The 12,406-nt window shown below is 39.9% G+C and overlaps 1 protein-coding gene across 1 annotated transcript in view; it reads left to right on the top strand.

Moving 5' to 3' along the window:
* The window catches only part of dlgap4b (discs, large (Drosophila) homolog-associated protein 4b), a 192,551-nt gene that overhangs the window by 136,278 nt on the left and 43,867 nt on the right, over window positions 1–12,406 (top strand). Inside the window, exons 4-8 of the mRNA XM_056459339.1 lie at window positions 1,074–1,849; window positions 3,641–3,867; window positions 7,615–7,713; window positions 9,817–9,964; window positions 10,049–10,286. Of these exons, the coding sequence (XP_056315314.1) occupies window positions 1,074–1,849; window positions 3,641–3,867; window positions 7,615–7,713; window positions 9,817–9,964; window positions 10,049–10,286 (1,488 nt within the window). The remainder of the gene's footprint in view (window positions 1–1,073; window positions 1,850–3,640; window positions 3,868–7,614; window positions 7,714–9,816; window positions 9,965–10,048; window positions 10,287–12,406) is intronic.

Genomic DNA, 12,406 nt, shown 5'->3' with positions numbered 1-12,406 from the left:
ATCAACCAAATCATTGAATTTTGTGCAAACAACTACACCAAAATCAGGTCATTTATCAATAATCTGCTCCTCTAATCATGATCTTTTGAGAAAAGGACAAATGTTGTTATAGTTTTACCGCCTCCTAGTGTTCATTTAATTTCGAAACCACAACGAAAAGTGTCTATACTTTTGTTTTCAGTGTTTTGCAGAAACATTGAACAAGTCACATATTTAAATTGAGTCTTGCACTGTAAAAATGATCTGTAAATGATCAGTTTTCCATATTTTGTGATTCATGCTTTTTATTTTTTACTATTTATTAATGCTTTTGAATTGCATTATGGGATCTTGATCTTTCTTCCAGCAACTTTTAACATTGAAAAGTTAAAAAAAGGGACTTTTTAGGAACATTTTTAATAGTTTGCATTGCTAAATTGTCTGTGTTGGTGTTGTATATTAAGCTACAAACACCTTGTAATGAACCGCCAGTACATTTTCTGGTATTTCACAGACTTATTTTATTCATTTATTCATTTTCTTTTCGGCTTTGGTCCCTTTATTAATCCAGGGTCGCCACAGCGGAATGAACCACCAACTTATCCAGCATATGTTCGACCCAGCGGATGCCCTTCCACCTGCAACCCATTGCTGGGAAACATCCATACACACTCATTTTACAATACGGACAATTTAGCTTACCCAATTCTCCTATAGCGCATGTGTTTGGACTTGTGGGGGAAACCGGAGCACCCGAAGGAAACCCACGCGAACACAGGGAGAACATGCCAACTCCACACAGAAACGCCAACTCACCCAGCCGAGGCTCGAACCAGCGACCTTCTTGCTGTAAGGCAATTGTGCTACCCACTGTGCCTCAGACTTATTTCCATATAAAAGTCAATAAAAGTCACTTTGTTAAACTGTAGAGTTGAATTTTCTTTTTTAAGAGCAGAAATCAACATCCCATAATGCAATTCACAATGGAAAATAAACAGTTGTGACTCACAAAATACTGAAACTGTTGATTATTTTACAGTGTGGTTGATTGTGTGATATAGCAAGTTTTAACAATGCTCTTTTGGCATTTATAGGGGCAGGAAAGATGAACCGGTTGCCACCGAATCTCCTGGACCAGTTCGAAAAGCAGCTACCAGGCCAGCAGGACGGATTCAGCACGTTACAGTTTCATCGCAGCACCGCAGTCACAACGACAAAACAGCAGCAACAACAGCGCACAGACAGCCCGGGAAAAATACGCTACTTAGTTCACTCAGTCCAGAAACTTTTCGCTAAGTCCCAGTCGCTAGAAAACTCCGCCATCAAAGCAAACATGAACGGTCGCAACAGCAGATCATCGAGCAGCGATGACAAACACCACAGGAGCAAAAGCAAAGATCGGGCGAAGAGCGAAGGAGCGGCCAAACGAAGGCCCAGATCTAATATGTCCGGATACTGGAGCTCTGACGACTTGGATAGTGATATAAGTAACTATAGAAACCCCATGGCCATGATGACTTTAGGGCGGCAAGGTGTGGGATCTAGACCGGGTCCGGACAGTCAGGTGGCATCTAGGTACTACATGCAGGGCTACAGCACTATTAGCGAGCACACGTTGAAATCCTCAAAGAGTAACAGTGACCTGAAGCACCATCCGCTCCCTGCACTCCCGGCTCCTGGAGGGGTCGGAGGAGGGAGAGCGCAGATGTTTGATGGGAACTTTGGTAAAGCGGGACCCTGGTCCACGCTTACTTTAGGGCCCACCAGACAAGTGTGCCAGAAGGGGTCGGCCACGCTGGATCGCACCCTGCTGAAGTCTAAATCCGTCCAGCAGGATCTGGGCTGCCACTTTCTGCAGGTGCGAGGCAGGGTGAGTAAAATCATGTAAAATAGGATCATTAAAGGGACATTCAAAGCAACTCATGTAAACACCTTGATCGTACAGGGTGGGCCATTTAAATGGATACACCTTAATAAAATGGGAATGGTTGGTGATATTAACGTCCTGTTTGTGGCACATTAGTATATGTGAGGAGGCAAACTTTTCAAGATGGGTGGTGACCATGGTGGCCATTTTGAAGTCGGCCATCTTGGATCCAACTTTAGTTTTTTTCAAAAGGAAGAGGGTCATGTGACATATCAAACTTATTGGGAATTTCACAAGAAAAACAATGGTGTGCTTGGTTTTAACGTAACTTTATTCTTTCATGAGCCCCCTCACATATACTAATGTGCCACAAACAGGACGTTAATATTACCAACCATTCCCATTTTATTAAGGTGTATCCATATAAATGGCTCACCCTGTAGTATTGTCACATTCAGATTAAGGCATATAATTAGATTACCGATGTTCACGTACACAGCAAAATCAGCAGTGTTATTTCAACTCTAGCAGAGTTCAAATCAACTCCGAATGAGTGAACATAGTGTCATAGAGTTACACTCTTAAGAGAGATACTTGTACAACTCTGTAAATGAGTTATATGTACACTGTATCAAGTTAAAAAAAATAACTCGTCAACACTACTGGGAGTAAAGAGTGCAAGTTTAACTATTTAACAGAGAGACTTTAACACTGGTGAATTTGCTGCGTAAACTAGAGGTTGAATGACTTCAGATTTTTGATAGTCGACTTTTACGGTTATCAAAGTCAAGTCGACTGGTCGCTGTTGATGTCATCAATAAAACACAAGACGCAAATGTTTTGCAACACGCCACAATTTGTGATTTATTTGCAAGAAAAATATATTCACATGCTCTTTGAGAGCTCATAACACTTTGCAAAACAATGCAACATCACCAACTACTGATTTTAGTGCGAAACAAATGCACGGTCAACACTTTCATTTCGTTAATAATGCAACATTAGCACCCGGGCTAATTTTACAGCTAAATAAATACAGTCAACACATTGATCACTGCATGTTCTAGTAAGAATGTAACGATAACAGATAGTTTAGTGCAGAAGTAAAGCATACGTCATCAGCACACAGATTCAGTTATTCATAACATAATGTACGAAAGACAAAGGCTATAATGTTACGTTTAGCCATATTACGCTGTCAGAGACTTGCTCAGATGCATATTTACCGCTATGATCGTGCACGCTAAAAAGCTGCTTAAAATTCTGCTCATGTCGGGCATTTTCGCGGTTACTGGCTCATCTTGGTCATTAGAAGTCTCCTCGCTGCACATCTTCACCGCGTTTACTTGGAATAATGTTTACACACGCTCTGAAATTTGTCACACCTCCGCGGCTGCGCACTTCACAGTTTCTGCGTGCAACAGAGGGCAACAACCAATCACATTACTTTTCCAGGGTTCCGTAAATGTGATTGGCTAGCATCTGCTGTAGGATATTAGCATGAAGCGATCTAACTTGGATCTGTTTGATGATTTAAAGTTCACGTGAATGTTTGACGCTGATATAAGAAAAATAACATTTTAAAAAATGACTGTAAATAATCTGAGGGCAGTTTTATTCTTCGAGCTGTGTGTAAAGCCATGTATTTCAGGTCAAACCATGTGATCTGCGCAGCGCGAGTAGTTGACATCAATCAAAAAGCGTCACTGCAGAGTATTGAAGTCGACTAGTCGATTAGTCAGTGCAACCTCTAGCGTAAACATAGTCAGTGTTTGTCTGTTGGTGTTTCTTTAGATGCCGTCCACCGGTGAGTGGACAGGGACTCTGGGCAGAAGTGGTCCAATGGGTGAAATCCCCTGTAGACGAATGCGGAGTGGAAGTTATGTGAAGGCCATGGCAGACCTGGAGGATAGTGACGATTCTGACGGGAGTCCCAAACCCTCACCCAAAAGCGCAGCGCGGAGGCAGAGCTACTTACGCGCAACACAGCAATCACTAAGTGACCAGTTCCCCTCAAGAAAGTAAGTTAAAATGTGTGTATTTGTGTATATTTTCCCAAAAAACGCAATAAAAGAAATGCAGTGAAATTTACTGCACGATTTGCAGCACGACTGTATAGACTCAAACACCCAAACGTTAATGCTGTATGTCACAGTGATTCATTTCTGTGCAGAAGGCTGGGGATATATTAGGGAACAAACACAGAAACACTCAGTGGTGGTCTGTCAGGACGCCAGAGACCCCGTCTGATGTGTGAGCTGTGTTATTTCATGGCGTCTGAGTGGGGATGAGTTTAACTGTGTTGATTTCTCTCTCATGCATGCATCAGAATCCAGCTGTGCCTGTTCATGTGCTAGATTAAGCACAGCTAGTGTCTCTTCTCTCCATATGCTGTGATTCTCACTGAGTTTCTGCTGTTCACATGGAAACAAAGCAAAGTCTGCATTGGCACTGTGAGCCTATTATGATTTTTTTTTCTCACAGGTATCTGGTACAGATCAGATTGTACTAGATATGTGTTGATTGCAAAAACGTGCATGAGTTTCATTTTCTCTAACATCTAATTTGAGCTCTTTTTAAACATGTTTCTAAATACAATGTGCATCTGATATCTCCAAGAAATCTTTATTTTCATGTAATGCAAGTCTCGTGTAATACAGAAGAACCGTTTCATAGAAATTGCAATGTTATTTTAGTTGTGCTGCCTTTCCTTTATACTTATTTTGGTTATAAACATAATTAATTCTAAATATATATAATACATGATTCATGTGAGTACCATCTAAAAATTGTTCATTACATTTTGTGTCAGAAAAATCTTTGCCAGGATAGTGCTACACTATAAAATACTATATAATACATAGCTTTAAAACTAGTATAATCTAGCTGGACTTGTATTAAATGCTCCAGTCAACTTAAGTCTAGTTCAGCTCCTCCCTTTATATGTAAGCTCCTCCCTCTGTGTATCTTAAGCCCCTCCCTCTCAGTGCATATAAGCTCCTCTCTATATATAGCATAAGTCCCTCCCCTGTATATATAAGCCCCTCCCTCTATGTAGTGTAAGCCCCTCCCCTGTGTACTTAAATTCCTAACTCTTGGTATTGTAAGCCCCTCCTCTGTGTATATAAGTTCCTTACCCTGTGTAGAAGCTCCTCCCCCCGTTGTGCATGTAAGCTTAGCTCCTCCCTTTGTGTATGTTGGCCTCTCCCTCGGTGTAGTATAAGCCCCTCTCTTGTGTATATAAGCCCCTCTCTCAATGTAGTGTAAGCCCCTCTCCTGTGTCCTTAAATTCCTCACTCTAGGTATTGTAAGCCCCTCCGCTGTGTATATAAGTTCCTTACCCTGTGTAGAAGCTCCTCCCCCTGCAGTGCATGTAAGCTTAGCTCCTCCCTTTGTGTATGTTAGCCTCTCCCTCGGTGTAGTATAAGCCCCTCTCTTGTGTATATAAGCCCCTCCCTCTATGTAGTGTAAGCCCCTCCCCTGTGTACTTAAATTTCTCACTCTTGGTATTGTAAGCCCCTCCTCTGTTTATTTAAGTTCCTTACCCTGTGTAGAAGCGCCTCCCCCTGCTGTGCATGTAAGCTTAGCTCCTCCCTTTGTGTATATTAGCCTCTCCCTCGGTGTAGTATAAGCCCCTCTCTTGTGTATATAAGCCCCTCCCTCAATGTAGTGTAAGCCCCTCCCCTGTGTACTTAAATTCCTCACTCTAGATATTGTAAGCCCCTCCGCTGTGTATATAAGTTCCTTACCCTGTGTAGAAGCTCCTCCCCCCGTTGTGCATGTAAGCTTAACTCCTCCTTTTGTGTATGTTAGCCACTCCCTCTGTGTAGTGTAAGTCCCTCCCCTGTATATATAAGCCCCTCTCTCTATGTAGTGTAAGCCCCTCCCCTGTGTACTTAAATTCCTAACTCTTGGTATTGTAAGCCCCTCCTCTGTGTATATAAGTTTCTTACCCTGTGTAGAAGCTCCTCCCCCTGCTGTGCATGTAAACTTAGCTCCTCCCTTTGTGTATGTTAGCCTCTCTCTCGGTGTAGCTCCTCCTTCAGTGTAGCGTGAGCTCCTCGCTATCTTTATATAAGCCCCTCCCTCTGTGTAGTGTAAGCCCCTCCCCTGTGTATATAAGTTACTTACCCTGTATGTTTAAGCTCCTCCCTCTGTGTATGTTAGCCCCTCCCTTGGTGTAGTGTAAGCCCCTCCTCTGTGTATATAAGCTCCTCCTTCAATGTAGTGTAAGCTCCTGTCTCTCTGTATGTAAGCACCTGCCTCTGTGTAGTGTAAGCCTCTCCCCTGTTTATATAAATTACTTACCCTGTGTAAAACTCCTCCCTCTGTGTAGTGTAAGCCCCTCTCTTTATGTAGAGGAAGCCCCTCCCCTGTCATTATAAGCTCCTCCTCTTGTGTGTAGAAACACCTCCCTCCATGTAGTGTAAGCCCCTCCCCATCTGTATATAGCTCCTCCCTTTGTGTAGTATAAGCCTCTACCATGAACTTAAGCTCCTCCCCCTAGGTATTGTAAGGCCCTCCCCTGAGTATATAAGCTCCTCCCTTCTCTGTATGTAAGCCCCTCGCTCTAAATAGTGTAAGCCTCTCCTGTCCACATACTGTAAGTTCCTTACCCTGTGTATAAGCTCCTTTTGCTATGTAAGCTCCTCCCTCTATGTAGTGTTAGCCCCTCCCCTGTGTCAAAATTCCTTTCCCTGTGTGTAAGCCCCTCCTGTGTCTATATATATATATATATATATATATATATATATATATATATATATATATATATATATATATATATATATATATGTTCTTTACCCTGTGTGCATAAGCTCCTCCCACTGTTTATGTAATAGAGGGACACACCTCTCCCTTTAATTAAGCATAAGCTCCTCCACCTGTGTGCATAAGCTCCTCCCGCTATGTAGTGTAAGCCCCTCCTCTGTATGAATAAGTTACCCTGTGTATAAACTTCTCTCTTTGCGCATGTAAGCCCCTCCCTCTGTGTAGCGTAAGCCCCTCCTCTGTCTATATATGTTCTTTACCCTGTGTGCATAAGCTCCTCCCACTGTTTATGTAATAGAGGGACACACCTCTCCCTTTAATTAAGCATAAGCTCCTCCTCCTGTGTGCATAAGCTCCTCCCTCTATGTAGTGTAAGCCCCTCCCCTGTATGAATAAGTTACCCTGTGTATAAACTTCTCTCTCTGCGCATGTAAGCCCCTCCCTCTGTGTAGCGTAAGCCCCTCCTCCATCTATATATATATTCTTTTCTCTGTGTGCATAAGCTCCTCCCACTGTGTATGTAACAGAGGGACACACCTCTCCCTTTAATTAAGCATAAGCTCCTCCTCCTGTGTGCATAAGCTCCTCCCGCTATGTAGTGTAAGCCCCTCCTCTGTATGAATAAGTTACCCTGTGTATAACCTTCTCTCTCTGCGAATGTAAGCCCCTCCCTCTGTGTAGCGTAAGCCCCTCCTCTGTCTATATGTTCTTTTCCCTGTGTGCATAAGCTCCTCCCAGTGTGTATGTAACAGAGGGACACACCTCTTCCTTTATTTAAGCAAGAGCTCTTCCTCCTGTGTGCATAAGCTCCTCCCTCTATGTAGTGTAAGCCCCTCCCCTGTGTATGTAAGATTTTTAACCTGTTTATAAGCCCCTCCCTCTCTGCATGTAAGAGATGAAGAACTCTCTTTGTAAGCCCCTCCCTTTGCTTAAGTATAAGCCCCTCACTCCTGTGCACAAGCTCCTCCCTCTCTCACGATGTGCCCCGCCTCTCTCAGCCGTCTGCTGGATTACTCCATGCTGCAGGGGGATCTGGAAGCTCTCTGGTCTCCCCTTCACAGCATCAGCACCCTGCAGCAGATCGGACGCTCGGTCAGGTCAGTGCAGTGAGGAGAGACTGCAGATTTATCCTCACTGACCAATCGCTCGCTCGAACTGACGGTGACATGGCAAAAAACGCTGCTTTATAAACTCCTCTCAGATTAGGAGTGCTGACTCACTCAAAGCTGCTGCATCAGTTGATTGGTATAGACAGTTCCTCCTACTCTGAGATGTTCAGTCTCTGACTCTGAGGAGGTTTTCTTACTGAGGTCTAGATTGGATCTTATGTTTGGTCAGTTTGGAAGACTGGAAGCCTCTTCAGAGTTTGTGAGCTCTGCTGATTCTCACCCAAACCGCTCCAATGGTTCTGAATGGTGCTGACTGGACTTGAGAGTGATGTTTGAAGCAGTTGTGTTGTAGGAACTATTTTAGAGCTGCAGTTTTCAGATCACCTGTGGTCATCAGAGTAAAAGCACCATTATAGACGGATGAATGGATGATCATTTTGTAAACAAAACTGGAAAAATTTTACATTTCATAATAAATGTTTCTTTGGCAGTTTTGTTACAGCTTCACCATTTCCATTTGCTTTTGTAATCAGGGGTTTTCAATCTATTTAATCTATTTTCAATCTATTTAAATAAATAATAATTAATATATTTTCATTTAAATAATATTATATTCAAATTAAAAATGAAATTTAAAATAAAAATAAAATAAAATAAAAAAATGCATCAAAATAAAAATTAAAAATATTAGAAATCACTAAATCTCTAAACATAAGACACCATAAAATGAGAGTTAATGGCCATGGCATCATTGTTATTTTTATTTTATTGTTTTAAATTTAATTGTTAATTGAATATATTATTATTGAAATAAAATATTCTTTATTCATTTATTTTACATAATATTTTCTGTTTTATTTTTTCACAGTTTTGTATTTATTTATTTTTATTATTAAAATATAAATATTATTTATTTATTTATTTATTTATTTATTACATTACTATTTATGATTTACAGTTTATTTATTTATTTATTTATTTATTTACTACATAACTATTTATGATTTACAGTTTATTTATTTATTTATTTATTTATTTATTTATTACATAACTATTTATGATTTATAGTTTATTTATTTATTTATTATTTATTTATTTATTACATAACTATTTATGATTTATAGTTTATTTATTTATTTATTTATTTATTTATTTATTTAATTATTTATTTATTTATTACATAACTATTTATGATTTATAGTTTATTTATTTATTTATTTAATTATTTATTTATTTATTACATAACTATTTATGATTTATAGTTTATTTATTTATTTATTTATTTTTTTATTACATAACTATTTATGATTTATAGTTTATTTATTTATTTATTTATTTTTTATTACATAACTATTTATGATTTATAGTTTATTCAATTATTTATTTATTTATTTATTTATTTATTTATTTATTTATTTATTTATTTATTTATAACATAACTATTTATGATTTACAGTTTATTCAATTATTTATTTATTTTAATTATTTTCTATTTAACTTTTTCTCCGTTTTTGTATTTATTTTATTATTAAAATTTAAATATATTATTAATTTATTCGTTCAATTATTTATTTATTGTGTTACATAATTATTTCAGTTTTACTTTTTAACAGTTAAGATTTTCTGTTTTAATTTTCATAGTTTATTTATTTATTCATTTGTTTGTTTATTTTATTTTATTTTATTTTATTTTATTTTATTTTATTTTATTTTATTTTATTTTATTTTATTTTATTTTATTATAAATGTTTCTTTTTTATTTATTTTTTTATTTTTTATTTTTTCTAATTTATTTGTTTATTTTATTTATTTAATTTATTTTATTTATTTTAATTTATTCTCTTTTTTTTAAATATTTTTCCCCACAGTTCTTCTGATTATTTATTTGTAATTAAATGTTTTTATTATTATTTAAATTTATCAACACTCTTTATTTTTCTCTAAATATCTCAGGGCTCTTGTGGCCCCGAAGCCCAGTTTGAAAACCCTGAGGTAGACTATAGAGCACTGGAGCGGCCTCTGACCTCAGACCTCATTACTTCATCTCCTGCTATCTTCTTCTCTTGATTCCCGTCCCGCTCTTATCCTCAGCTGTCTTCCGTCTCTGCGAGAGTTTTCTGGGAACCGCAGTCTGGATAACCTGGACTGCATTGGAGGAGGATCTCCGTTCCCTAACTGGGATGATGATGACTTCAGTCAGGGCTGCAGTACACTGGGCCGCGGCAGCTGCATCAGTCAGGTAAATACACACACACACACACACACACACAAACACACACACACACTACCACAGACACAAACAGCCCTGTGTTTGTGTAATCAGATGCGAGACATGGAGATGAGCCAGCATTATGCAGATGAGCTGGAAGACATTCATCCTCACTCCCGATGCTCGGATCCGCCTGACGTCCCCATGCCAACATGCTTCCGCTCCCGTAGCCATAGTTACCTTCGTGCCATCCAAGCAGGATGTTCCCAAGACGACGACACGGCGTCAATGGACTCTGATTCACCGCCTCCCACAACCACAACAACTGTCCGCACCTACAGCAACAGCACCGGTGAGTGACCAAACACACACACACTGACACTGACACACACACACACACACACACACACACAAATACAAATATAAGATCATAAAGCACACACACACACAACTATAAGATCATAAAACACACATACACACACCAACACACACACACACCAATAAGATAATACAACACACACAACCACAACAACTGTCCACACCTAAAGCAACAGCACCGGTGAGTGACCTAACACACACACACACACACTGACACACACACACACACACACACACACACACACACACACACACACAAATACAAATATAAGATAATAAAACACACACAACTATAAGATCATAAAACACACACACACACCCACACACACACACACACACACACACACAACTATAAGATCATAAAACACACACAACCACAACAACTGTCCGCACCTACAGCAACAGCACTGGTGAGTGACCAAACACACACACACTGACACACACACACACACACAAATACAAAATATAAGATAATAAAACACACACAACTATAAGATCATAAAACAAAAAACACACACAACTATAAGATAATACAACACACACAACCACAACAACCGTCCGCACCTACACACACATATATATATATATATATATATATATATGTGTGTGTGTGTGTGTGTGTGTGTGTGTGTGCGTGCGTGCGTGCGTGCGTGCGTGCGTGCGTGCGTGCGTGCGTGCGTGCGTGCGTGTGTGTGTGTGTGTGTGTGTTCAGTGAACAGAAAGTTCATTAAGTTGTCAACTTTTGTATTTTTATTACATTCAAAGTGTTATTATATAGGGGATTAATTTCTTTATGTACATCTTAAAGTACCGGGTTAGACCTCATTTTGCCTTCAGAACTGCCTTAATCCTTCATGGTGGAGATTCAACAAGGAACTGGAAATATTCCTCAGAGATTTTGCTCCATATTGACATGATAGCATCACACAGTCGCTGCAGATTTGTCGGCTGCACATCCATGATGCCAATCTCCCGTTCCACCACATCCCAAAGGTGCTCTATTGGATTGAGCTCTGGTGACTGTGGAGGCCATTTGAGTACAGTGAACTCATTGTCATGTTCAAGAAACCAGTCTGAGATGATTCACGCTTTATGACATGACGCTTTATCCTGCTGGAAGTAGCAATCACAAGATGTGAACACTGGTCATAAAGGGATGGACATGGTCAGCAACAATACTCAGGTAGGCTGTGGCGTTGATACGATGCTCAGTTGGTACTAATGGACCCAAAGTGTGCCAAGAAAATCTCCCCCACACCATTACACCACCACCAGCAGCCTGAACCGCTGATACAAGGCAGGATGGATTCATGTTCTTATGTTGACGTTAAATTCTGACTCGACCATCCGAATGTGGCAGCAGAAATGGAGAAATGGAGACCAGGCAACGTTTCTCCAATCTTCTATTGTCCAGTTTTGGTGAGCCTGTGTGAATTGTAGCCTCAGTTTCCTGTTCTTAGCTGACAGGAGCGGCACCCGGTGTGGTCTTCTGCTGCTGTAGCCCAGCTGGAACCAGTCTGGCCATTCTCCTCTGACCTCTGGCATCAACAAGGCATTTGCGTCCACAGAACTGCCGCTCACTGGATATTTTCTCTTTTTCGGACCATCCCCTTTAAACCCTAGAGATGGTTGTGCGTGAAAATACCAGAAGATCAGCAGTTTCTGAAATACTCAGACCAGCCTGTCTGGCACCAACAACCAAGCCACGTTGATTCACTCAATCCCCTTTCTTCCCCATTCTGATGCTCGGTTTGAACTGCAGCAGATCGTCTTGATCATGTCTACATGCCTAAATGCATTCAGTTGCTGCCATGTGTTTGGCTGATTAGAAATTTGTGTTAACGAGCAGTTGGACTGGTGTACCTAATAAAGTGGCCGGTGAGTGTACATACCTATATTCACAGTGCATTAAAAACCTATTTAAAAATTCCACAGCTCAGTTTACTTATTTTATTTTAAAATAAATTGACACAAAAAGCTTCATGAGAGAGAGAGAGAGAGAGAGAGAGAGAGAGAGAGAGAGAGAGAGAGAGAGAGAGAGAGAGAGAGTGACCCGCCCTCTCTCCATTTCATTCACTACTATCACTAAAAGGA

The sequence above is a fragment of the Danio aesculapii genome, chromosome 6, assembly GCF_903798145.1.
Source record: "Danio aesculapii chromosome 6, fDanAes4.1, whole genome shotgun sequence".
Classification (NCBI taxonomy): domain Eukaryota; kingdom Metazoa; phylum Chordata; class Actinopteri; order Cypriniformes; family Danionidae; genus Danio; species Danio aesculapii.
This window is presented reverse-complemented; position numbering and strand designations above follow the sequence as displayed.